Here is a 23600-nt window from a genome sequence, read left to right as displayed (position 1 = left end):
TCATACTTGCTTAAGTGTTACACTACGGACCTAGCCCAGTTCAGTGTAACACTCCAACCTTTTCTTCATGTAATGTCCCACTAAACAGCATCAGATGACTCTGGCCCACAGTTGACAAGCGTAGGCGGCGAGTCCGCAGACATCACCGGTAGTCCTGTAAATACTCTCCAAAGCCGGTTGACACACCGCAAGGTGGTCCAGTGCAGCGCACACTATGTTGCAAGCTCACTGAATGCGGCCGTCAGATAACTGAGGCCAACAGACTCAGTGAGCTGCGATGAGCGCTTCTTCTAAAATCAGCAGAAGCCAGTAGAATACTCTACTGCCAGTAGATGTGTACCATTAGGTGTTCAGGTACCTACTGCTTCTAAAGCCAGTAGATCTGTACCATTAAGTGTTCAGGTACCTACTGCTTAGATGCGTACCTTGAGGTGCTCAGGTACTTATTGCTTCTAAAGCCAGTAGATGTGTACTATTAGGTGTTCAGGTACCTACTGTTTAGATGCGTACTGTGAGGTGTTCAGGTACTTAATGTTTCTAAAGCCAGTAGAGGTGTACCATTAGGTGTCCTGGTACCTACTGCTTAGATGCATACCCTGAGGAGTTCAGGTACTTAATGTTTCTAAAGCCAGTAGATGTGTACGATTAGGTGGTCAGGTACCTACTGCTTAGATGCGTACCCTGAGGAGTTCAGGTACTTAAAGCTCTAAGGCCGGCTCAGCAGTCCCCACAATGGGTTTGATGACGTACCCAGTGGTACTGCCGGCTGGCAGGTTAACTATTTAACCGCTAGTTTGGCAGGGGGCTGTAACAGTGACATTACACATCCCTGTCTAAGACCTACTTTTACCGGGAAGTATTCTCCCTCTCTTCTACACACCCTAACCTGAGCCTCACTATCTTCATAAAAACTCTTTAACAGCAATTAGTAACTTACCACCTATTCCATATACAGTGGACCCCCGGTTAACGATTTTAATCCGTGCAAGAGGGCTCATCGTTATGCGAAATAATCGTTATGCGAATGAATTTTCCCCATAAGAAATAATGGAAATAAAATTAATCCGTGCAAGACGCCCAAAAGTATGAAAAAAATTTTTTTTTACCACATGAAATGTTAATTTTAATACACACAAACTGAAAAAGGCATGCACAATTAAATGACACTTACTTTTATTGAAGATCTGGTGATGATTGATGGGATGGGAGGAGGGGAGAGCATTATCTTCTTACTGTTTAGAAGGGGAATCCCCTTCCATTAGGACTTGAGGTAGTAAGTCCTTTTCTGGGGTTACTTCCCTTCTTTTTTTAATGCCACTAGGGCCAGCTTCAGAGTCACTGGACTTCTTTCGCACAAGATATCTGTCCATAGTGGCCTGTACCTCTCGTTCCTTTATGACTTGCCTAAAGTGTTTCACAACATTGTCAGTGTAATAATCACCAGCACGGCTTGCAATAGCTGTGTGAGGGTGATTTTCATCCATGAAGGTTTGCACTTCAAGCCACTTAGCACAGATTTCCTTTATCTTTGTAGTAGGCAACTTCTTCAATTTCTCTGTCCCCTCCTCTGAACCAGTTTCCCCAGGTCTGGCCTCTTGCTCTTGAAGTTGATCTATCAGCTCATCAGTGGTTAGTTCTTCATTGTCCTCCTCCACCAACTCTTCCACATCCTCCCCACTAACCTCCAACCCCAAGGACTTTCCCAATGCCACAATGGATTCCTCAACTGGCACAGGATTCTCAGGGTTAGCCTCAAACCCTTCAAAATCCCTTTTGTCTACACATTCTGGCCACAGTTTCTTCCAAGCAGAGTTCAAGGTCCTCTTAGTCACTTCCTCCCAAGCCTTACCTATAAGGTTTACACAATTGAGGATATTAAAGTGATCTCTCCAAAACTCTCTTAGAGTCAGTTGAGTTTCTGAGGTCATTACAAAGCACCTTTCAAACAGAGCTTTTGTGTACAGTTTCTTGAAGTTGGAAATAACCTGCTGGTCCATGGGCTGCAGGAGAGGAGTGGTATTAGGAGGCAAAAACTTCACCTTAATGAAGCTCATGTCCCCATAAAGTCGCTCTGCCACGTCTGTAGGATGACCAGGGGCATTGTCTAACACCAGGAGGCACTTAAGTTCTAATTTCTTTTCAGTTAGGTAATCTTTCACATTGGGGGCAAATGCATGGTGTAACCAGTTATAGAAAAATTCCCTAGTGACCCATGCCTTACTGTTTGCCCTCCACAGCACACACAAATTATCCTTGAGGACATTCTTTTGCCTGAACGCTCTGGGAGTTTCAGAGTGATACACTAATAAAGGCTTCACTTTGCAATCACCAGTAGCATTGGCACACATCAACAAAGTAAGCCTGTCTTTCATAGGCTTATGTCCTGGGAGTGCCTTTTCCTCCTGAGTAATGTAGGTCCTGCTTGGCATTTTCTTCCAGAACAGGCCTGTTTCATCACAATTAAACACTTGTTCAGGTTTCAGTCCTTCAGTTTCTATGTACTCCTTGAATTCCTGCACATATTTTTCAGCCGCTTTGTGGTCCGAACTGGCAGCCTCACCATGCCTTATCACACTATGGATGCCACTACGCTTCTTAAATCTCTCAAACCAACCTTTGCTGGCCTTAAATTCACTCACATCATCACTAGTTGCAGGCATTTTTTTAATTAAATCCTCATGCAACTTCCTAGCCTTTTCACATATGATCGCTTGAGAGACGCTATCTCCTGCTATCTGTTTTTCATTTATCCACACCAATAAGAGTCTCTCAACATCTTCCATCACTTGCGATCTTTGTTTCGAAAACACAGTTGAACCTTTGGCAAGAACAGCTTCCTTGATTGTCTTTCTGGTGCCCACAATAGTAGCGATGGTTGATTGGGGTTTCTTGTACAGCTTGACTAGGTCGGCTATACGCACTCCACTTTCATACTTATCAATTATCTCTTTCTTCATTTCTATAGTAATTCTTACCCTTTGAGGTGTAGGGTTGGCACTAGAAGCTTTCTTGGGGCCCATGGTCACTTATTTTCCAGAAACAGCACCGAAAATACTGTAATAATACGAAATATTCCGAGTGTATGCTTGGATGTTACTGCGGAGGCTGGATGGTAAACAATGGGACGGCTGGCACATGTGAGGCTGGCTGAGGGCACATTGGACGCGTCTCGGACGAAAATCGGTAAGCGGGTTTTTAATCGGTATGCGCGGCAAAAATTTTGCGATAAAAGTAATCGGTATGCGGAAAAATCGCTATGTGATGCCATCGTTATGCGGGGGTCCACTGTACTTGCAACATCTGCCACATTGCTCCTCTATCCACTCTATCATATGCCTTTTCTAAATCCATAAATGCAATAAAAACTTCCCTACCTTTATCTAAATACTGTTCACATATATGCTTCAATGTAAACACTTGATCTACACATCCCCTACCCACTCTGAAACCTCCTTGCTCATCCGCAATCCTACATTCTGTCTTACCTCTAATTCTTTCAATTATAACCCTACCGTACACTTTTCCTGGTATACTCAGTAAACTTATTCCTCTATAATTTTTACAGTCTCTTTTGTCCCCTTTCCCTTTATATAAAGGGACTATACATGCTCTCCGCCAATCCCTAGGTACCTTCCCCTCTTTCATACATTTATTAAACAAAAGTACCAACCACTCCAACACTATATCCCCCCCTGCTTTTAACATTTCTGTCATGATCCCATCAGTTCCAGCTGCTTTACCCCCTTTCATTCTACGTAATGCCTCACGTACCTCCCCCACACTTACATTCTGTTCTTCTTCACTCCTAAAAGATGGTATACCTCCCTGACCAGTGCATGAAATTACTGCCTCTCTTTCTTCCTTAACATTAAAAAGTTCCTCAAAATATTCTTGCCATCTACCTAATACCTCCATCTCCCCATCTACTAACTCCCCTACTCTGTTTTTAACTGACAAATCCATACTTTCCCTAGGCTTTCTTAACTTGTTTAACTCACTCCAAATTTTTTTCTTCTTTTCATTAAAATTTCTTGACAGTGCCTCTCCCACTCTATCATCTGCTCTCCTTTTGCACTCTTTCACCACTCTCTTTACCTTTCTTTTACTCTCCATATACTCTGTTCTTCTTATAACACTTCTGCTTTGTAAAAACCTCTCATAAGCTACCTTTTTCTCTTTTATCACACCCTTTACTTCATCATTCCACCAATCACCCCTCTTTCCTCCTGCCCCCACCCTCCTATAACCACAAACTTCTACCCCACATTCTAATACATTTTTAAAACTATTCCAACCCTCTTCAACCCCCCCACTACTCATCTTTGCACTAGCCCACCTTTCTGCCAATAGTCGCTTATATCTCACACGAACTTCCTCCTCCCTTAGTTTATACACTTTCACCTCCCTCTTACTTGTTGTTGCCACCTTCCTCTTTTCCCATCTACCTCTTACTCTAACTGTAGCTACAACTAAATAATGATCCGATATATCAGTTGCCACTCTATAAACATGTACATCCTGGAGCCTACCCATCAGATTTATACACTCTCCTAATCATTCCCTTTGTCTCCATCCTCTCTAAATGTTCAAACCAGCTCAACAACCCTTCCTCAGCCCTTTTGTTAAATCCACATCTCCTAATCTCCAAACCTCAAATTCTCTGCATAGTATTCACAGCATCTCTACTACCTCCAGGTTCAATGCTGCAACATTCAAAACCCATGATTCACACCCATAAAACAGTTTTCACTAATATACTCTGGTTAGGAGGAGGTGTGAGGTTAATAATATCCAAAAGGCTGAAACAGGAGTTGTTGAAGTGGTTTGGACATTTAGAGAGGATGGAACAAAATAGGATGACTTGAAGAGCATATAAATCTGTAGTGAGGGAAAAACAAGGTAGGTGTCATCCTAGGAATGGTTGGAGGCAGGGGGTAAAGGAGGTTTTGTGTATGTGGGACTTAGACATCCAGGAAGTCTTAGATAAGAGTGAGAGGAGGCAAGTAGTTTTTATGACATAATGTGCTGCTGGAGTGTGAGCAGGGTAACATTTATGTAAGGATTCAAGGAAACAGGTTAGCTGGATTTAAGTCCTGCACTCTGAAGGAGGGGTGGGGATATCTGCAGTTTTGAAATGCAGTATCAGCATGCTTTTCACAAAACAGTGATGAAGTGAGCAATGGTGAAAGTGCTTCTTGTATTAATATTTTCCTGTATACCTTTTCCAGTCATCCCAAGAAAAGAGCAAATCCACAGTGTGTGATGAACCTAGTGCTGAGTTAATCTTTGAGGTTACTGCTGAGAGCTGGTGTTCAACCAGGTCATTGATTCCACAACACATCTTCAGCGTCACCACCACAGATGCCATAGCTAGAGACTCCACACATGGAACCTCAAGCATCAACTCAGTTTTTTCATATGTCTTTTCTTTCAAGGTAACTAGCTCCTGTGACATGGCAGTAACTTGTTCTGAAAAAATCAGAGGCAAAAATTACCTTTTTTTTTTTTTCAACAAATCGGCCATCTCCCACCAAGGCAGGGTGACCCAAAAAAGAAAGAAAATCCCCAAAAAGAAAATACTTTCATCATCATTCAACACTTTCACCACACTCACACATTATCACTGTTTTTGCAGAGGTGCTCAGGATACAACAGTTTAGAAGCATATACTTACAAAGATACACAACATATCCCTCCAAACTGCCAATATCCCAAACCCCTCCTTTAAAGTGCAGGCATTGTACTTCCCATTTCCAGGACTCAAGTCCGACTATATGAAAATAACCGGTTTCCCTGATTTTTTTTTTTTTTTTTTCAACAAGTCAGCCGTTTCCCACCGAGGCAGGGTGACCCAAAAAAAAAAGAAAGAAAATCCCCAAAAAGAAAATACTTTCATCATCATTCAACACTTTCACCACACTCGCACATTATCACTGTTTTTGCAGAGGTGCTCAGAATACAACAGTCCAGAAGCATACACATATAAAGACACACAACATATCCCTCCAAACTGCCAATATCCCAAACCCCTCCTTTAAAGTGCAGGCATTGTACTTCCCATTTCCAGGACTCAAGTCCGACTATATGAAAATAACCGGTTTCCCTGAATCCCTTCACTAAATATTACCCTGCTCACACTCCAACAGATCGTCAGGTCCCAAGTACCATTCGTCTCCATTAACTCCTATCTAACACGCTCACGCACGCTTGCTGGAAGTCCAAGCCCCTTGCCCACAAAACCTCCTTTACCCCCTCTCTCCAACCCTTTCGAGGACGACCCCTACCCCGCCTTCCTTCCCCTATAGATTTATATACTTTCCATGTCATTCTACTTTGATCCATTCTCTCTAAATGACCAAACCACCTCAACAACCCCTCTTCTGCCCTCTGACTAATACTTTTATTAACTCCACACCTTCTCCTAATTTCCACACTCCGAATTTTCTGCATAATATTTACACCACACATTGCCCTTAAACAGGACATCTCCACTGCCTCCAACCATCTCCTCGCTGCTGCATTTACCACCCAAGCTTCACACCCATATAAGAGTGTTGGTACTACTATACTTTCATACATTCCCTTCTTTGCCTCCATAGATAACGTTTTTTGACTCCACATATACCTCAACGCACCACTCACCTTTTTTCCCTCATCAATTCTATGATTAACCTCATCCTTCATAAATCCATCCGCCGACACGTCAACTCCCAAGTATCTGAAAACATTCACTTCTTCCATACTCCTCCTCCCCAATTTGATATCCAATTTTTCTTTATCTAAATCATTTGATACCCTCATCACCTTACTCTTTTCTATATTCTCACTTTCAACTTTCTATCTTTACACACATTCCCAAACTCATCCACTAACCTTTGCAATTTTTCTTTAGAATCTCCCATAAGCACAGTATCATCAGCAAAAAGTAACTGTGTCAATTCCCATTTTGAATTTGATTCCCCGTAATTTAATCCAACCCCTCTCCCGAACACCCTAGCATTTACTTCCTTTACAACCCCATCTATAAATATATTAAGCAACCATGGTGACATTACACATCCCTGTCTAAGACCTACTTTTACCGGGAAGTAGTCTCCCTCTCTTCTACACACCCTAACCTGAGCCTCACTATCTTCATAAAAACTCTTTACAGCACTTAATAACTTACCACCTATTCCATATACTTGCAACATCTGCCACATTGCTCCTCTATCCACTCTATCATATGCCTTTTCTAAATCCATAAATGCAATAAAAACTTCCCTACCTTTATCTAAATACTGTTCACATATATGCTTCAATGTAAACACTTGATCTACATATCCCCTACCCACTCTGAAACCTCCTTGTTCATCCGCAATCCTACATTCTGTCTTACCTCTAATTCTTTCAGTTATAACCCTACCGTACACTTTTCCTGGTATACTCAGTAAACTTATTCCTCTATAAATTTTACAATCTCTTTTGTCCCCTTTCCCTTTATATAAAGGGACTATACATGCTCTCTGCCAATCCCTAGGTACCTTCCCCTCTTTCATACATTTATTAAACAAAAGTACCAACCACTCCAACACTATATCTCCCCTGCTTTTAACATTTCTGTCATGATCCCATTAGCTCCAGCTGCTTTACCCCCTTTCATTCTACGTAATGCCTCACGTACCTCCCCAACACTTACATTCTGCTCTTCTTCACTCCTAAAAGATGGTATACCTCCCTGACCAGTGCATGAAATTACTGCCCCTCTTTCTTCCTTAACATTTAAAAGTTCCTCAAAATATTCTTGCCATCTACCTAATACCTTCATCTCCCCATCTACTAACTCCCCTACTCTGTTTTTAACTGACAAATCCATACTTTCCCTAGGCTTTCTTAACTTGTTTAGCTCACTCCAAAATTTTTTCTTATTTTCATTAAAATTTCTTGACAGTGCCTCTCCCACATCTGCTCTCCTTTTGCACTCTCTCACCACTCTCTTCACCTTTCTTTTACTCTCCATATACTCTGCTCTTCTTATAACACTTCTGCTTTGTAAAAACCTCTCATAAGCTACCTTTTTCTCTTTTATCACACCCTTTACTTCATCATTCCACCAATCACCCCTCTTTCCTCCTGCCCCCACCCTCCTATAACCACAAACTTCTGCCCCACATTCTAATACTGCATTTTTAAAACTATTCCAACCCTCTTCAACCCCCCCACTACTCATCTTTGCACCAGCCCACCTTTCTGCCAATAGTCGCTTATATTTCACCCGAACTTCCTCCTCCCTTAGTTTATACACTTTCACCTTCTTCTTACTTGTTGTTGCTACCTTCCTCTTTTCCCATCTACCTCTTACTCTAACTGTAGCTACAACTAAATAATGATCCGATATATCAGTTGCCCCTCTATAAACATGTACATCCTGGAGCCTACCCATCAACCTTTTATCCACCAATACATAATTTAATAAACTACTTTCATTACGTGCTACATCATACCTTGCATATTTATTTATCCTCTTTTTCATAAAATATGTATTATTACCAAATCTCATTTTATAAATTTATAAATGCATTAGCAACTTGAGTTTTACACAATTTTAATACTTTTTTATATCCCTGTGCAACAGAATATGCTGCATTATTATAATTCAAATCATAAAATTTGTGAGGGTAGGCAACATTCTCATCTCACACACTGAGTGTCCTTGACTGAGCGTGTTTCCTTACACCTGTTATCCCTGTTTACCTGGCATGCAAGTACCTGGGTGTTAGTCGTCTGGTGTGAGTCACATTCTTGTGGCCAAGACTGAAGGACCCCCAATGGAAATAATCTGTGGTTGGTTTTTAATTTTGGTATCATTCACTAAGCCCCACAGAAGGGCAATGCACAAAAATTCATAAATAACAAAAGATATTTATGGGATGTCCCTCAGTAAAAATCACTGGATAACAATGGACACCAACAAATTTTCTGAGATAAAAGTATATATTTTAGACTAATTCAAGTACAGTGGACCCCCGGTTAACAATATATTTTCATTCCAGAAGTATGTTCAGGTGCCAGTACTGACCGAATTTGTTCTCATAAGGAATATTGTGAAGTAGATTAGTCCATTTCAGACCCCCAAACATACACGTACAAACGCACTTACATAAATGCACTTACATAATTGGTCGCATTGGGAGGTGATCGTTAAGCGGGGGTCCACTGTATACTGATTCAAATCTTAAATGAGCATTAGCCCAATGCATGAGGATTTTTGATTACAGAAATCAAATTTCCTGTATTTTACATATATCACTAACAATTTGACGACAACCGAATAACATGCACATACATCAATTGTGAAATGTGCTCGTCTTTCAATAACACTGCTTGAAAAGGTATATTTTTTGTCTAATTAAAATAAAAACCTAATGTACTGAGTCAATTCTGACCTCGGATAAAGATTCAGCATGCTCACATTAATAAAAGGGAAATGTTCAGTTGGAGAAAAAAGTGTCTCAACTCTCTCTGCTGGACAGAAATGATATCAGGCAACTCAAATGTTATAAACAAAGGAATAAAGGCTATTTTCATGAATTAATTAATGCAGCTTGTAATGATGATTATGACTGGTTGACAAAATAACCTACATATTGCCGAAACAAAGTAGAAGTGATGCAAGGAGGGAAGAGTATATGGAGAAAAAGAGAGAAGTTAAGAGAGTGGTGAAGCAATGTAAAAAGAGAGCAAATGAGAGAGTGGGTGAGATGTTATCAACAAATTTTGTTGAAAATAAGAAAAAGTTTTGGAGTGAGATTAACAAGTTAAGAAAGCCTAGAGAACAAATGGATTTGTCAGTTAAAAATAGGAGAGGAGAGTTATTAAATGGAGAGTTAGAGGTATTGGGAAGATGGAAGGAATATTTTGAGGAATTGTTAAATGTTGATGAAGATAGGGAAGCTGTGATTTCGTGTATAGGGCAAGGAGGAATAACATCTTGTAGGAGTGAGGAAGAGCCAGTTGTGAGTGTGGGGGAAGTTCGTGAGGCAGTAGGTAAAATGAAAGGGGGTAAGGCAGCTGGGATTGATGGGATAAAGATAGAAATGTTAAAAGCAGGTGGGGATATAGTTTTGGAGTGGTTGGTGCAATTATTTAATAAATGTATGGAAGAGGGTAAGGTACCTAGGGATTGGCAGAGAGCATGCATAGTTCCTTTGTATAAAGGCAAAGGGGATAAAAGAGAGTGCAAAAATTATAGGGGGATAAGTCTGTTGAGTGTACCTGGTAAAGTGTATGGTAGAGTTATAATTGAAAGAATTAAGAGTAAGACGGAGAATAGGATAGCAGATGAACAAGGAGGCTTTAGGAAAGGTAGGGGGTGTGTGGACCAGGTGTTTACAGTGAAACATATAAGTGAACAGTATTTAGATAAGGCTAAAGAGGTCTTTGTGGCATTTATGGATTTGGAAAAGGCGTATGACAGGGTGGATAGGGGGGCAATGTGGCAGATGTTGCAAGTGTATGGTGTAGGAGGTAGGTTACTGAAAGCAGTGAAGAGTTTTTACGAGGATAGTGAGGCTCAAGTTAGAGTATGTAGGAAAGAGGGAAATTTTTTCCCAGTAAAAGTAGGCCTTAGACAAGGATGTGTGATGTCACCGTGGTTGTTTAATATATTTATAGATGGGGTTGTAAGAGAAGTAAATGCGAGGGTCTTGGCAAGAGGCGTGGAGTTAAAAGATAAAGAATCACACACAAAGTGGGAGTTGTCACAGCTGCTCTTTGCTGATGACACTGTGCTCTTGGGAGATTCTGAAGAGAAGTTGCAGAGATTGGTGGATGAATTTGGTAGGGTGTGCAAAAGAAGAAAATTAAAGGTGAATACAGGAAAGAGTAAGGTTATGAGGATAACAAAAAGATTAGGTGATGAAAGATTGAATATCAGATTGGAGGGAGAGAGTATGGAGGAGGTGAACGTATTCAGATATTTGGGAGTGGACGTGTCAGCGGATGGGTCTATGAAAGATGAGGTGAATCATAGAATTGATGAGGGAAAAAGAGTGAGTGGTGCACTTAGGAGTCTGTGGAGACAAAGAACTTTGTCCTTGGAGGCAAAGAGGGGAATGTATGAGAGTATAGTTTTACCAACGCTCTTATATGGGTGTGAAGCGTGGGTGATGAATGTTGCAGCGAGGAGAAGGCTGGAGGCAGTGGAGATGTCATGTCTGAGGGCAATGTGTGGTGTGAATATAATGCAGAGAATTCGTAGTTTGGAAGTTAGGAGGAGGTGCGGGATTACCAAAACTGTTGTCCAGAGGGCTGAGGAAGGGTTGTTGAGGTGGTTCGGACATGTAGAGAGAATGGAGCGAAACAGAATGACTTCAAGAGTGTATCAGTCTGTAGTGGAAGGAAGGCGGGGTAGGGGTCGGCCTAGGAAGGGTTGGAGGGAGGGGGTAAAGGAGGTTTTGTGTGCGAGGGGCTTGGACTTCCAGCAGGCATGCGTGAGCGTGTTTGATAGGAGTGAATGGAGACAAATGGTTTTTAATACTTGACGTGCTGTTGGAGTGTGAGCAAAGTAACATTTATGAAGGGATTCAGGGAAACCGGCAGGCCGGACTTGAGTCCTGGAGATGGGAAGTACAGTGCCTGCACTCTGAAGGAGGGGTGTTAATGTTGCAGTTTAAAAACTGTAGTGTAAAGCACCCTTCTATCAAGACAGTGATGGAGTGAATGATGGTGAAAGTTTTTCTTTTTCGGGCCACCCTGCCTTGGTGGGAATCGGCCGGTGTGATAATAAATAATAAAAATAAAAATTTGTAGCCATCTTGATAGGCATAAATTGATTAATGAATCTCAACATGGTTTTACAAAGGGACGTTCCTGTCTTACGAATTTACTAACTTTTTTCACTAAGGTGTTTGAGGAGGTAGATCATGGTAATGAATATGATATTGTGTATACGGAGTTCAGTAAGGCTTTCGATAGAGTTCCACATCAGAAGCTACTGAGAAAACTTAAGGCACACGGAATAGGAGGAGAAAATTTTTCCTTGGTAGAGGCATGGTTGATAAATAGGCAGCAGAGAGTTTGCATAAATGGGGAGAAATCAGAATGCGGGCACATCACAAGAGGTGCTCCGCAGGGGTAAGTGTTGGGTCCGTTGTTATTCAAAATTTACAAAAACGGCATAGATGAGGGAATAAATAGCGACATAAGCAAATTTGCTGATGACATCAAAATAGGCCATCCAATTCATTCTAATGAGGACACTAGAGCACTCCAGGGTGATTTGAATAGACTGATGCAATGGTTGGAGAAGTGGCAGATGCAGTTTAATAAAGACAAATGCAAAGTTCTAAATGTTGGACAGGAAAATAACCATGCCTCATATAAATTGAATACAGTGGACCCCCGGTTAACGATATTTTTTCACTCCAGAAGTATGTTCAGGTGCCAGTACTGACCGAATTTGTTCCCATAAGGAATATTGTGAAGTAGATTAGTCCATTTCAGACCCCCAAACATACACGTACAAACGCACTTACATAAATACACTTACATAATTGGTCGCATTCGGAGGTGATCGTTATGCGGGGGTCCACTGTAATGTAATCTTAATACTACTGATTGCAAAAAGGATTTAGGAGTTCTAGTTTGCAGTAATCTAAAACCAAGACAACAGTGTATTAGTGTCAGCAATAAAGCTAACAGAATCCTTGGCTTCATATCTAGAAGTATAAACAATAGAATTCCTCACGTTGTTCTCAACTCTATACATCTTTGGTTAGGCCTCATTTAGATTATGCTGCACAGTTCTGGTCACTGTATTACAGAATGAATATAAATGCACTGGAAAATGCACAGAGGAGGATGACCAAGTTAATCCCACATATCAGAAATCTTCCCTATGAGGAAAGACTGAGGGCCCTGACTCTGTACTCTCTAGAAAGGCGTAGAATTAGGGGGTATATGATTGAGGTGTATAAATGGAAAACAGGAATAAATACAAGGGTTGTAAACAGCATGCTGAAAATTTCCAGGCAAGACAGGACTCACAGCAATGGTTTCAAGTTGAAAAAATTCAGATTCAGGACGGATATAGGAAAGCACTGGTTTGGTAATATAGTTGTGGATGAGTGAAACAAACTCCCAAGTACACTTATGGAGGCTAAAACGTCATGTAATTTTAAAAATAGGTTATATAAATACATGAGTTCTCCATGGGGAAGTGGAACAAAATTCTTCCTCTGTAAGCTATGCGTGTTGTAAGAGGCGACTAAAATGCCAGGAGCAAAGGCCTAGTAACCCCTTCTCCTGTATAAATTACTAAATTTAAAAAGAGAAACTTTCATTTTTCTTTTTGGACCACCCTGCCTTGGTGGGATACGGCTGGTTTGTTGAAAAAAAAAAATACATGAGTGGGTGTGAGTTGGACCTGACTAGCTTGTGCTACTAGGTCTGATGCCATGCTCTTTCCTTAAGTGGAAGTGACCTGACTAGGTGGGTCATTGGGCTAAGCTGGAGGGTGACATGGACCTACTTCACATGGGTCAGTAGACCTGCTGCAGTGTTCCTTCTTTCTTATGTTCTTATATATAGCAAAATGCCAAGAGCAAGAGGCTAGTTACCCCTTTTTCCTGTATAAATTACTAAATGTAAAAGAAGAAAATCTTTATAGTTTCCTTTTTTTCAGGTCACCTTGCCTCAGTGGGAAACAGATGGTATGTTAGGTAAAAAGCATATGTGTTATGTTATTTTGTTAACCAATCACCATTGTATACTCACATTATATTTTTATACCTGAAAAGTTAATCAAATTAAGATCAAAGATTTAACTCCAACTTACCAGGTAATCTAAGCAGCTTTACCAAATGTGCAATCACATTTTTCACACAAGGAAGAGGAATCGAGTGCAAACAGAGAAACAAACTTAGTTCACCTGCAATTCTTCTTACACATCTTGAATCTGGGATGCTTGGCATTTTTTTCAGCTGGAGAATGGTAGCTGACCGACTTTTCATTGCCAATTCCACCAAGCAAGGCGCTGACAAGTAGGGAATATGGCCTTCATGACACCATCTGTTAAAAATGTAACTTTGTTATTCTTGTGTATGTGTGCCCACATAAATTTGGGTTCTGGAGAAGGGAAGTAACCTGCATTTGGAAGTATGAGTGGGGATGTTGCAATACTGCAGTATGAAGGGTCTTCTGAAACATGATGATTACGCACTTTTGGCAAAACTGCTATATAAAGTACTGTATTAAATAAACGATGGAGAATGTTTCCATCTTTTGAGGTCTTCTACTATGATGGGAAATGGCTGATGTGGCAAAGAAAACTAAATAAAAGTACAGTAATACCCCATTTTACGTCATTTCGTCCTATGTCAAATTCGCTTTTATGTCACATTTCTAGAGTAAATTTCAGCAAACATCATTACGTCTGACGTTACGTCACCCAGCAATGTAACCTACATCATAATAAAAGGACGTGAAATAAAAATATATTTAAATAAAAATATAATGAAAATATATTTAAATAAAACACAAAAATTAACAATAAAAGATAAAAGAAGCTAAAAACAAGTTGAAATACAATAAAAACACACTAAAAATATAAAAAAATGCATATACAATAAAATATTTACATCAAAAAATTGTAAACAAATGTCCACCATTACGTAGTTTTGCCATCTTGCCACGTGACGGCATTGCTGCTGGAGGAACAGTGCTGCGAAGAGAAAGAGCTTCCAGAACCAGAGCCAAGGAAATCTGCCATAGCCAAAATGCAGAAAGGTTTTTATTACCTGTCCAAGTGTCTTGCAATATTTGTGGAACAAGACCCAAATGCCGAGCATTTCACAAAAATAATGAATGGCACTGATGACCTATTTTTCCCATATACGACCATCTTAAATAAGAGGAAGAAGCGCACAATTCAAGGGACTTTGGATCAGTTTCTAGTTAATTTTTTATTGTTAATTTTTGTGTTTTATTTTACATATGCTTTAAGGATAAATTTATTTACTATTTCATGTCCTTTTATTATGACATAGGTGACATTGCTGAGTAACGTAATGTTAGACATAATAACGTTTATTGAACTGAAATTTACTCTAGAAAAGTGGGGTAAAGGCAAATTTTACGTAAGCCGAAATGGCGAATTGGAGTATGACTGTATATGTGTATGCTTATCATCTCTGTGAATAGTTAGCTACTGCTACCTCTTGTCTAGTGCATTTAACTTCTTCATTAGCCTTAAAAGCTTATCTAATTCTAAAGATAAAAATCAAAGCTAAATACCTAGCTAGGAAACTCAGTGTTGGGAGCCAGATCAGACTGTTTAAATATAAAATTAATTAAGAGGAAATTAAAAGTAAATTTCCATGGCCACAGGCTTCATCAGTTCAGTCGTATCTATGTCTCATAAAACAATATGGAAGCTCTTATACAGGCTAAGACAGTGAGCGACCAATATGCTACAGATTACTGTACCATTATAGTGTTTTGTGAAAAACAACTCATCCATAATTCTGTACTTTTTTTTTTCAACAAGTCATCCATCTCCCACCGAGGCAGGGTGACCCAAAAAAGAAAATACTTTCATCATCATTCAAATTTTCACCTCACTCCTACATAATCACTATCTTTGCAGAAGCACCCAGATACAACAGTTTAGAAGCATATATAAAGATATATAACATATCCCTCCAAACTGAAAATATCCCAAACCCTTCCTTGAAGTGCAGGCATTGTGCTTCCCATTTCCAGTACTCAAGTTCAGCTAAATAAAAATAACCGGTTTCCCTGAATCCCTTCACTAAATATTACCCTGCTCACACTCCAACAGCTCATCATGTCCCAAAAACCATTCGTTTCCATTCACTCCTATCTAACATATGCTTGCTGGAAGTCCAAGCCCCTATCTAACATATAAGTCAATATTTTCAAAACAAGTGAGAAACTACACATATTACCATATTTTTTACCTTAATAGGTCCATCAGTAGACTTCAGGATGTACATGTTTATAGAGGGGCCACAGATATATCAGATCACTTTCTAGTTGTAGCTACACTGAGAGTAAAAGGTAGATGGGATACCATCATGAAGGTTTATAAACCAGTTAGGGTAAGATATAAACAGCTATTGGAGGATAGATGGGCTAATGAGAGCATAGGCAATGGGGTCGAAGAGGTATGGGGTAGGTTTAAAAATGTAGTGTTAGAGTGTTCAGCAGAAGTCAGGAAAGTGGGTGCAGGAGGGAAGAGGAGCGATCATATGAGAAGTTTTTACAAAGTAGAAGTGATGCAAGGAGGGAAGAGTATATGGAGAAAAAGAGAGAAGTTAAGAGAGTGGTGAAGCAATTTTGGGTGAGATGTTATCGTTGAGGTTTTGGAGTGAGATTAACAAGTTAAGAAAGCCTAGAGAACATATGCTTGCTGGAAGTCCAAGCCCCTCGCCCATAAAACCTCCTTTACCCCCTCCCTCCAACCTTTTCGAGGATGACCCCTACCCCACCTTCCTTTCCCTACAGATTGATATGCTCTCCAAGTCATTCTACTTTAAATTTAATTTTGTACTTAGTAGAATATGTTCTCCTGACAGCAGAACAGCAAGGTAAAGTAGACTAAGCAAAACTTTTAGCATACAAGGAAATGATTGGAAACGTAAAGGATTACTTAGCTCGTTTTTTTTTTGATACTCCCTCAATCTTGATTTTTTCATTTCAAAAACTTTTCGACGCATCTTCAATTTATTAGTTTCTCTTACGCATTTCTTTTTTGATATTTTTTCCTTATTACATATCTCTCTCTTCCATTTCATAAGGATTTCTTTCCTAGCTTCCTTATTTTCATATCCAATGTCATTTCCAATTAAATTTTTCTCATCACTAAATCCATCTTTGGACAATGAATGCTGCTCTTTATTAAATGATTCATGTGATGTTCCATCATTCTCAACATTATTGTCTATCCCTGTTCTATGGTTGTCATCACTGCTTTCGCTACTCCATGATTTCTCATCACTCTCTTTCAATCCTTGCAAAAACAATTTATCCTTATTCCAGTCACTAAACATATCAGTCAAGTCTTCACTGGATGACTTGTCCATCTTAATGTTGTGTGTCTTGTTTTTCTTATGCTTTCTTGCTTTCCTGAAATAAAAAACATCAGCACTGTAATAACCCAGATATAAATATTTAAAATTTAAAAATACACACAAGTGAAAAAATATTTAAGCAGCAAAGCCTGTTTTCTCCTACAACAATATTCAATGCTTTCAAATATTTAGGAGTGGATTTGGTGCCAAATGGCTCTACGAAATATAAGGTAAACCACAGAATAGACGAAGGGGAAAAAAAAGGTGGGCAGTGTATTGCGGCATCTGTGGTGACAAAGAAATTTATCCATGGAGTCAAAAAGGGGAATGTACCAGCATACAGCAGTAAGGCATAGGCTTTGAATACTGTAAGGCATGGGCTTTGAATGCTGCAGTGAGGAGGAGGCTGGAGACAGTGAAGATGTCATGCCTGAAGGAAAAATGTTGTGTGAATATTATGCAGAAAATTAAAGGCATTGAAATTAGATGATGTGGGGTTACCAGAGGTATAATTTGGTTGCTGAGGCAGTTTGGGCGTTTAGAGAGGATGAAGCAGAACAGGATGACTAAGAGGGGTACACAGAACTGAGGTGGAGGGATAAGGGTCATCCCAGGAAGGACTGGAAAGAGAAGGCAAAGGAGGTTTTGAGTTCTAGAAGCTCGAATATCCAACAGGCTTACCATACCCCCGGCCGGGATTGAACCCGCGGTCATAGAGTCTCAAAACTCCAGCCCGTCGCGTTAGCCACTAGACCAGCTAGCCACAATAAGATTCATCCAACTAGGTATATTTCTACACCATAGGAAGGTTAGCACAGGCACCTCTGTGACCACAAATGCAAGTTTTTACAGACGAATCTCCAGCTAGCGTGGCCGTGACGAACTCTAGCTCAAGTCCCTTCACTGCCGTCAACATGACTCAAGAAATCGTAATGACACGATTGCAAACAAACCATACCCCCGGCCGGGATTGAACCCGCGGTCATAGAGTCTCAAAACTGGTCTAATGGCTAACGTGACGGGCTGGAGTTTTGAGACTTTATGACCGCGGGTTCAATCCCGGCCGGGGGTATGGTTTGTTTGCAATCGTGTCATTACGATTTCTTGAGTCATCCAACAGGCTTGTGTGAGTGCATTAGAGCAAAATAATATTTGTGAAGGAATTCAGGAGAAATAAGTTAGCCTGACTAAAGTTCTGAAAGTGTAAAATAGAATGCCTGCACTCTAAAGGAGGGGTGAGGAAACTGCAGTCTGAAGGGTCATCTGAATAGTGATGTCAACAAACTTATGGCAAAACAGTGACCAAGTGAATGACAGTGAATAAATTTCTTTTTGGGGTCGCCCTATTTTGGTGGGAGGCAGTCATTGTTAAAACAAATCAAAATTATTCTCACTGTAGCATCCAGTCCTGCAAAAGAAGGCTGCAACAGGCCTACTGGCCCATCCATGCTTGAATGCACTGGCCACTCCCCCTGCACCTGACACACTTTCTTCCTCCCTACTATATACATATTTCACTTCCTAGATTCACTAAAGAAAGTTCACTACATATGAAAATATCATGTAACACTATAGATAATGGTTCTTCTGTCTTCTGAGTTTTTTTTATCACTAAATGTAATCTTTCTTCTTTCAACACACCGGCCGTATCCCACCGAGGCGGAGTGGCCCAAAAGGAAAAACGAAAGTTTCTCCTTTTACATTTAGTAATATATACAGGAGAAGAGGTTACTAGCCCCTTGCTCCCGCCATTTTAGTCGCCTCTTACAACACGCATGGCTTACGGAGGAAGAATTCTGTTCCACTTCCCCATGGAGATAAGAGGAAATAAACAAGAATAAGAACTAGAAAGAAAATAGAAGAAAACCCTGAGGGGTGTGTATATATATGCTTGTACATGTATGTGTAGTGTGACCTAAGTGTAAGTAGAAGGAGCAAGATGTACCTGAAATCTTGCATGTTTACGAAACAGAAAGAAGACACCAGCAATCCTACCATCATGTAAAACAATTACAGGTTTCCGTTTTACACTCACTTGGCAGGACAGTAGTACCTCCCTGGGCGGTTGCTGTCTACCAACCTACTACCTAGGACTAAATGTAATATACCTTCAAAAAATAAAGATATTATTTTTAAGCTTCAACAGCTATCTCCCACCAAGGAAGGGTGACACAAACAAGAAAACACAATCACTAACATTCATTCAACTGCTGTCTTGCCTTAAGTGTGATGACATCACAATTCAGATAACCCTCTGCTTGCAACATTCCCACACCTCTTTTAGAGTGCAGACACTGCCCTTTCTACCTCCAGAACTCAAGTCCAGCTAAAATTTATCAATCCTTTCATAAATATTTTTTTGCTAACACTCCACCAATATATCTGTTAACAGTCAATTGTCTCCAAACTTTTTTTTTTTTAACAAGTCAGCCATCTCCCACTGAGGCAGGGTGACCCAAAAAAAAAATCCCCAAAAAGAAAATGCTTTGATCATCATTCAACACTTTCACCTCACTCACACACAATCTGTTTTTGCAGAGGTGCTCAGAATACAACAGTTTAGATGTATATACATATATACACAACATATCCCTCCAAACTGCCAATATCCCAAACCCCTCCTTTAAAGTGCAGGCATTGTTCTTCCCATTTCCAGGACTCAAGTCCGGCTATATAAAATAACCGGTTTCCCTGAATCCCTTCACTAAATATTACCCTGCTCACACTCCAACAGATCGTCAGGTCCCAAATACCATTCGTCTCCATTCACTCCTAACACGCTCACGCACGCTTGCTGGAAGTCCAAGCCCTCACCCACAAAACCTCCTTTACCCCCTCTCTCCAACCCTTTCAAGGACGACCCCTACCCCGCCTTCCTTCCCCTACAGATTTAAACGCTCTCCATGTCATTCTACTTTGATCCATTCTCTCTAAATGACCAAACCACCTCAACAACCCCTCGTCAGCCCTCTTGACTAATACTTTTATTAACTCCACACCTTTTCCTAATTTCCACACTCCGAATTTTCTGCATAATATTTACACCACACATTGCCTTTAGACAGGATATCTCCACTACCTCCAACCGCCTCCTTGCTGCAGCATTTACAACCCAAGCTTCACACCCATATAAGAGTGTTGGTACCACTATACTTTCATACATTCCCTTCTTTGCCTCCATAGGTAACGTTCTTTGTCTCCACATATACCTCAATGCACCACTAACCTTTTTTCCTTCATCAATTCTACGATTAACCTCATCCTTCATAAATCCATCCGCTGATACGTCAAATTCCAAATATTTGAAAACATTCACTTCTTCCATACTCCTCCCCAATTTGATATCCAATTTTTCTTAATCTAAATCATTTGATACCCTTATCACCTTACTCTTTTCTATGTTCACTTTCAGCTTTCTACCTTTACACACACTCCCAAATTCATCCACTAACCTCTGCAATTTTTTTTTAGACTCACCCATAAGCACAGTATCATCAGCAAAAAGTAACTGTGTCACTTCAAACATCTCAAATTAATCATGCAAATACAGTACAATATTAGTTACTCATGTAGGTAGTAGGTTGGTAGACAGCAACCGCCCTGGGAGGTACTACCGTCCTGCCAAGTGAGTGTAAAACAGAAACCTGTAATTGTTTTACATGATGGTAGGATTGTCTCATAAACATGCAAGATTTCAGATACGTCTTGCTACTTCTACTTACACTTAGGTCACACTACACATACATGTACAAGCATATATATACACACCCCTCTGTGTTTTCTTCTATTTTCTTTCTAGTTCTTGTTCTTGTTTATTTCCTCTTATCTCCATGGGGAAGTGGAACAGAATTCTTCCTCCGTAAGCCATGCGTGTTGTAAGAGGCGACTAAAATGCCGGGGGCAAGGGGCTAGTAACCCCTTCTCTTGTATAAATTACTAAATTTAAAAAGAGAAACTTTCGTTTTTCTTTTTGGGCCACCCTGCCTTGGTGGGAAACGGCTGATTCGTTGAAAAAAAAAAATTAATTACTCGTACAGAGAAAAGAGTCAAAGTATAGCAAATAGAAAAATGAAGACACAATAATGTTGCTATGCTTAAAATTATTATTTTTTTGTTAAACTATTAAAATATGGATGTATGAGGAGTGACTAAACTTCAAAGAGCATAAAAAAGTTTCATTATATTTTTATTATGTGATTTTATGGAAAACCATTCACAAGACCAGGTTCTTCAACAACATTTTGCACATCTCAAGTTTACTCTTAGTGACTACACCAGTATAGATAAAAAGAAAGGGAAAAGAATCTAAGTAAGGTGGGCAAAAAAGACAGACAAGCATAATGGTATGGCTATACTCAAAAATACATTTTAAGATGTGGAACAAAAAAAACGTTGAAAATGCAGAAAAACAAACCAGAAAAATCGTTTACGTCTTCTCTTTATAGCTGGCATGTACTCCTTATCAGATCCATTAGAACATGAAATATCCTCAGTTGATGAAGCTAGAGAAATCTTTACCTGTAAAACATATTAAAGTAATAAAGTACGTATAAGTTTAATGACAAATGGTTCAATAACTAATTATTAGCTAAAACCAACATTCCTCTCTCTCTTAAATTTATATAATATTCAAGAGAGTGGTGAGAGAGTGCAAAAGGAGAGCAGATGATAGAGTGGGAGAGGCACTGTCAAGAAATTTTAATGAAAATAAGAAAAAATTTTGGAGTGAGTTAAACAAGTTAAGAAAGCCTAGGGAAAATATGGATTTGTCAGTTAAAAACAGAGTAGGGGAGTTAGTAGATGGGGAGATGGAGGTATTGGGTAGATGGCGAGAATATTTTGAGGAACTTTTAAATGTTAAGGAAGAAACAGAGGCAGTAATTTCATGCACTGGTCAGGGAGGTATACCATCTTTTAGGAGTGAAGAAGAGCAGAATGTAAGTGTGGGGGAGGTACGTGAGGCATTACGTAAAATGAAAGGGGGTAAAGCAGCTGGAACTGATGGGATCATGACAGAAATGTTAAAAGCAGGGGGGGATATAGTGTTGGAGTGGTTGGTACTTTTGTTTAATAAATGTATGAAAGAGGGGAAGGTACCTAGGGATTGGCGGAGAGCATGTATAGTCCCTTTATATAAAGGGAAAGGGGACAAAAGAGACTGTAAAAATTATAGAGGAATAAGCTTATTGAGTATACCAGGAAAAGTGTATGGTAGGGTTATAATTGAAAGAATTAGAGGTAAGACAGAATGTAGGATTGCGGATGAGCAAGGAGGTTTCAGAGTGGGTAGGGGATGTGTAGATCAAGTGTTTACATTGAAGCATATATGTGAACAGTATTTAGATAAAGGTAGGGAAGTTTTTATTGCATTTATGGATTTAGAAAAGGCATATGATAGAGTGGATAGAGGAGCAATGTGGCAGATGTTGCAAGTATATGGAATAGGTGGTAAGTTATTAAATGCTGTAAAGAGTTTTTATGAGGATAGTGAGGCTCAGGTTAGGGTGTGTAGAAGAGAGGGAGACTACTTCCCGGTAAAAGTAGGTCTTAGACAGGGATGTGTAATGTCACCATGGTTGTTTAATATATTTATAGATGGGGTTGTAAAGGAAGTAAATGCTAGGGTGTTCGGGAGAGGGGTGGGATTAAATTTTGGGGAATCAAATTCAAAATGGGAATTGACACAGTTACTTTTTGCTGATGATACTGTGCTTATGGGAGATTCTAAAGAAAAATTGCAAAGGTTAGTGGATGAGTTTGGGAATGTGTGTAAAGGTAGAAAGTTGAAAGTGAACATAGAAAAGAGTAAGGTGATGAGGGTGTCAAATGATTTAGATAAAGAAAAATTGGATATCAAATTGGGGAGGAGGAGTATGGAAGAAGTGAATGTTTTCAGATACTTGGGAGTTGACGTGTCGGCGGATGGATTTATGAAGGATGAGGTTAATCATAGAATTGATGAGGGAAAAAAGGTGAGTGGTGCTTTGAGGTATATGTGGAGTCAAAAAACGTTATCTATGGAGGCAAAGAAGGGAATGTATGAAAGTATAGTAGTACCAACACTCTTATATGGGTGTGAAGCTTGGGTGGTAAATGCAGTAGCGAGGAGACGGTTGGAGGCAGTGGAGATGTCCTGTTTAAGGGCAATGTGTGGTGTAAATATTTTACAGAAAATTCGGAGTGTGGAAATTAGGAGAAGGTGTGGAGTTAATAAAAGTATTAGTCAGAGGGCAGAAGAGGGGTTGTTGAGGTGGTTTGGTCATTTAGAGAGAATGGATCAAAGTAGAATGACATGGAAAGCATATAAATCTATAGGGGAAGGAAGGCGGGGTAGGGGTCGTCCTCGAAAGGGTTGGAGAGAGGGGGTAAAGGAGGTTTTGTGGGCAAGGGGCTTGGACTTCCAGCAAGCGTGCATGAGCGTGTTAGATAGGAGTGAATGGAGACGAATGGTACTTGGGACCTGACGATCTGTTGGAGTGTGAGCAGGGTAATATTTAGTGAAGGGATTCAGGGAAACCGGTTATTTTC

General features: G+C 39.9%; 2 protein-coding genes across 16 annotated transcripts in view; both read right to left on the bottom strand.

Moving 5' to 3' along the window:
- LOC128690290 (uncharacterized) overlaps positions 1 to 23600 on the bottom strand; it is a 60206-nt gene that overhangs the window by 12794 nt on the left and 23812 nt on the right. For 13 of the 15 annotated variants that reach the window (XM_070090513.1, XM_070090507.1, XM_070090511.1 and 10 more), the window contains 5 exons: positions 21487 to 21590; positions 16561 to 17127; positions 15960 to 15980; positions 13817 to 14049; positions 5220 to 5469 (listed from right to left, as the gene is read on the bottom strand). In XM_070090513.1, the coding sequence (XP_069946614.1) occupies positions 5220 to 5469; positions 13817 to 14049; positions 15960 to 15980; positions 16561 to 17127; positions 21487 to 21590 (1175 nt within the window). The remainder of the gene's footprint in view (positions 1 to 5219; positions 5470 to 13816; positions 14050 to 15959; positions 15981 to 16560; positions 17128 to 21486; positions 21591 to 23600) is intronic. The other 2 variants (XM_070090516.1, XM_070090518.1) reach the window with 2 other exon arrangements.
- LOC128690292 (phytanoyl-CoA dioxygenase, peroxisomal) overlaps positions 1 to 23600 on the bottom strand; it is a 166927-nt gene that overhangs the window by 132979 nt on the left and 10348 nt on the right. The gene's annotated exons all lie outside the window — the stretch shown is intronic.

The sequence above is a fragment of the Cherax quadricarinatus genome, chromosome 32, assembly GCF_038502225.1.
Source record: "Cherax quadricarinatus isolate ZL_2023a chromosome 32, ASM3850222v1, whole genome shotgun sequence".
Lineage (NCBI taxonomy): Eukaryota > Metazoa > Arthropoda > Malacostraca > Decapoda > Parastacidae > Cherax > Cherax quadricarinatus.
This window is presented reverse-complemented; position numbering and strand designations above follow the sequence as displayed.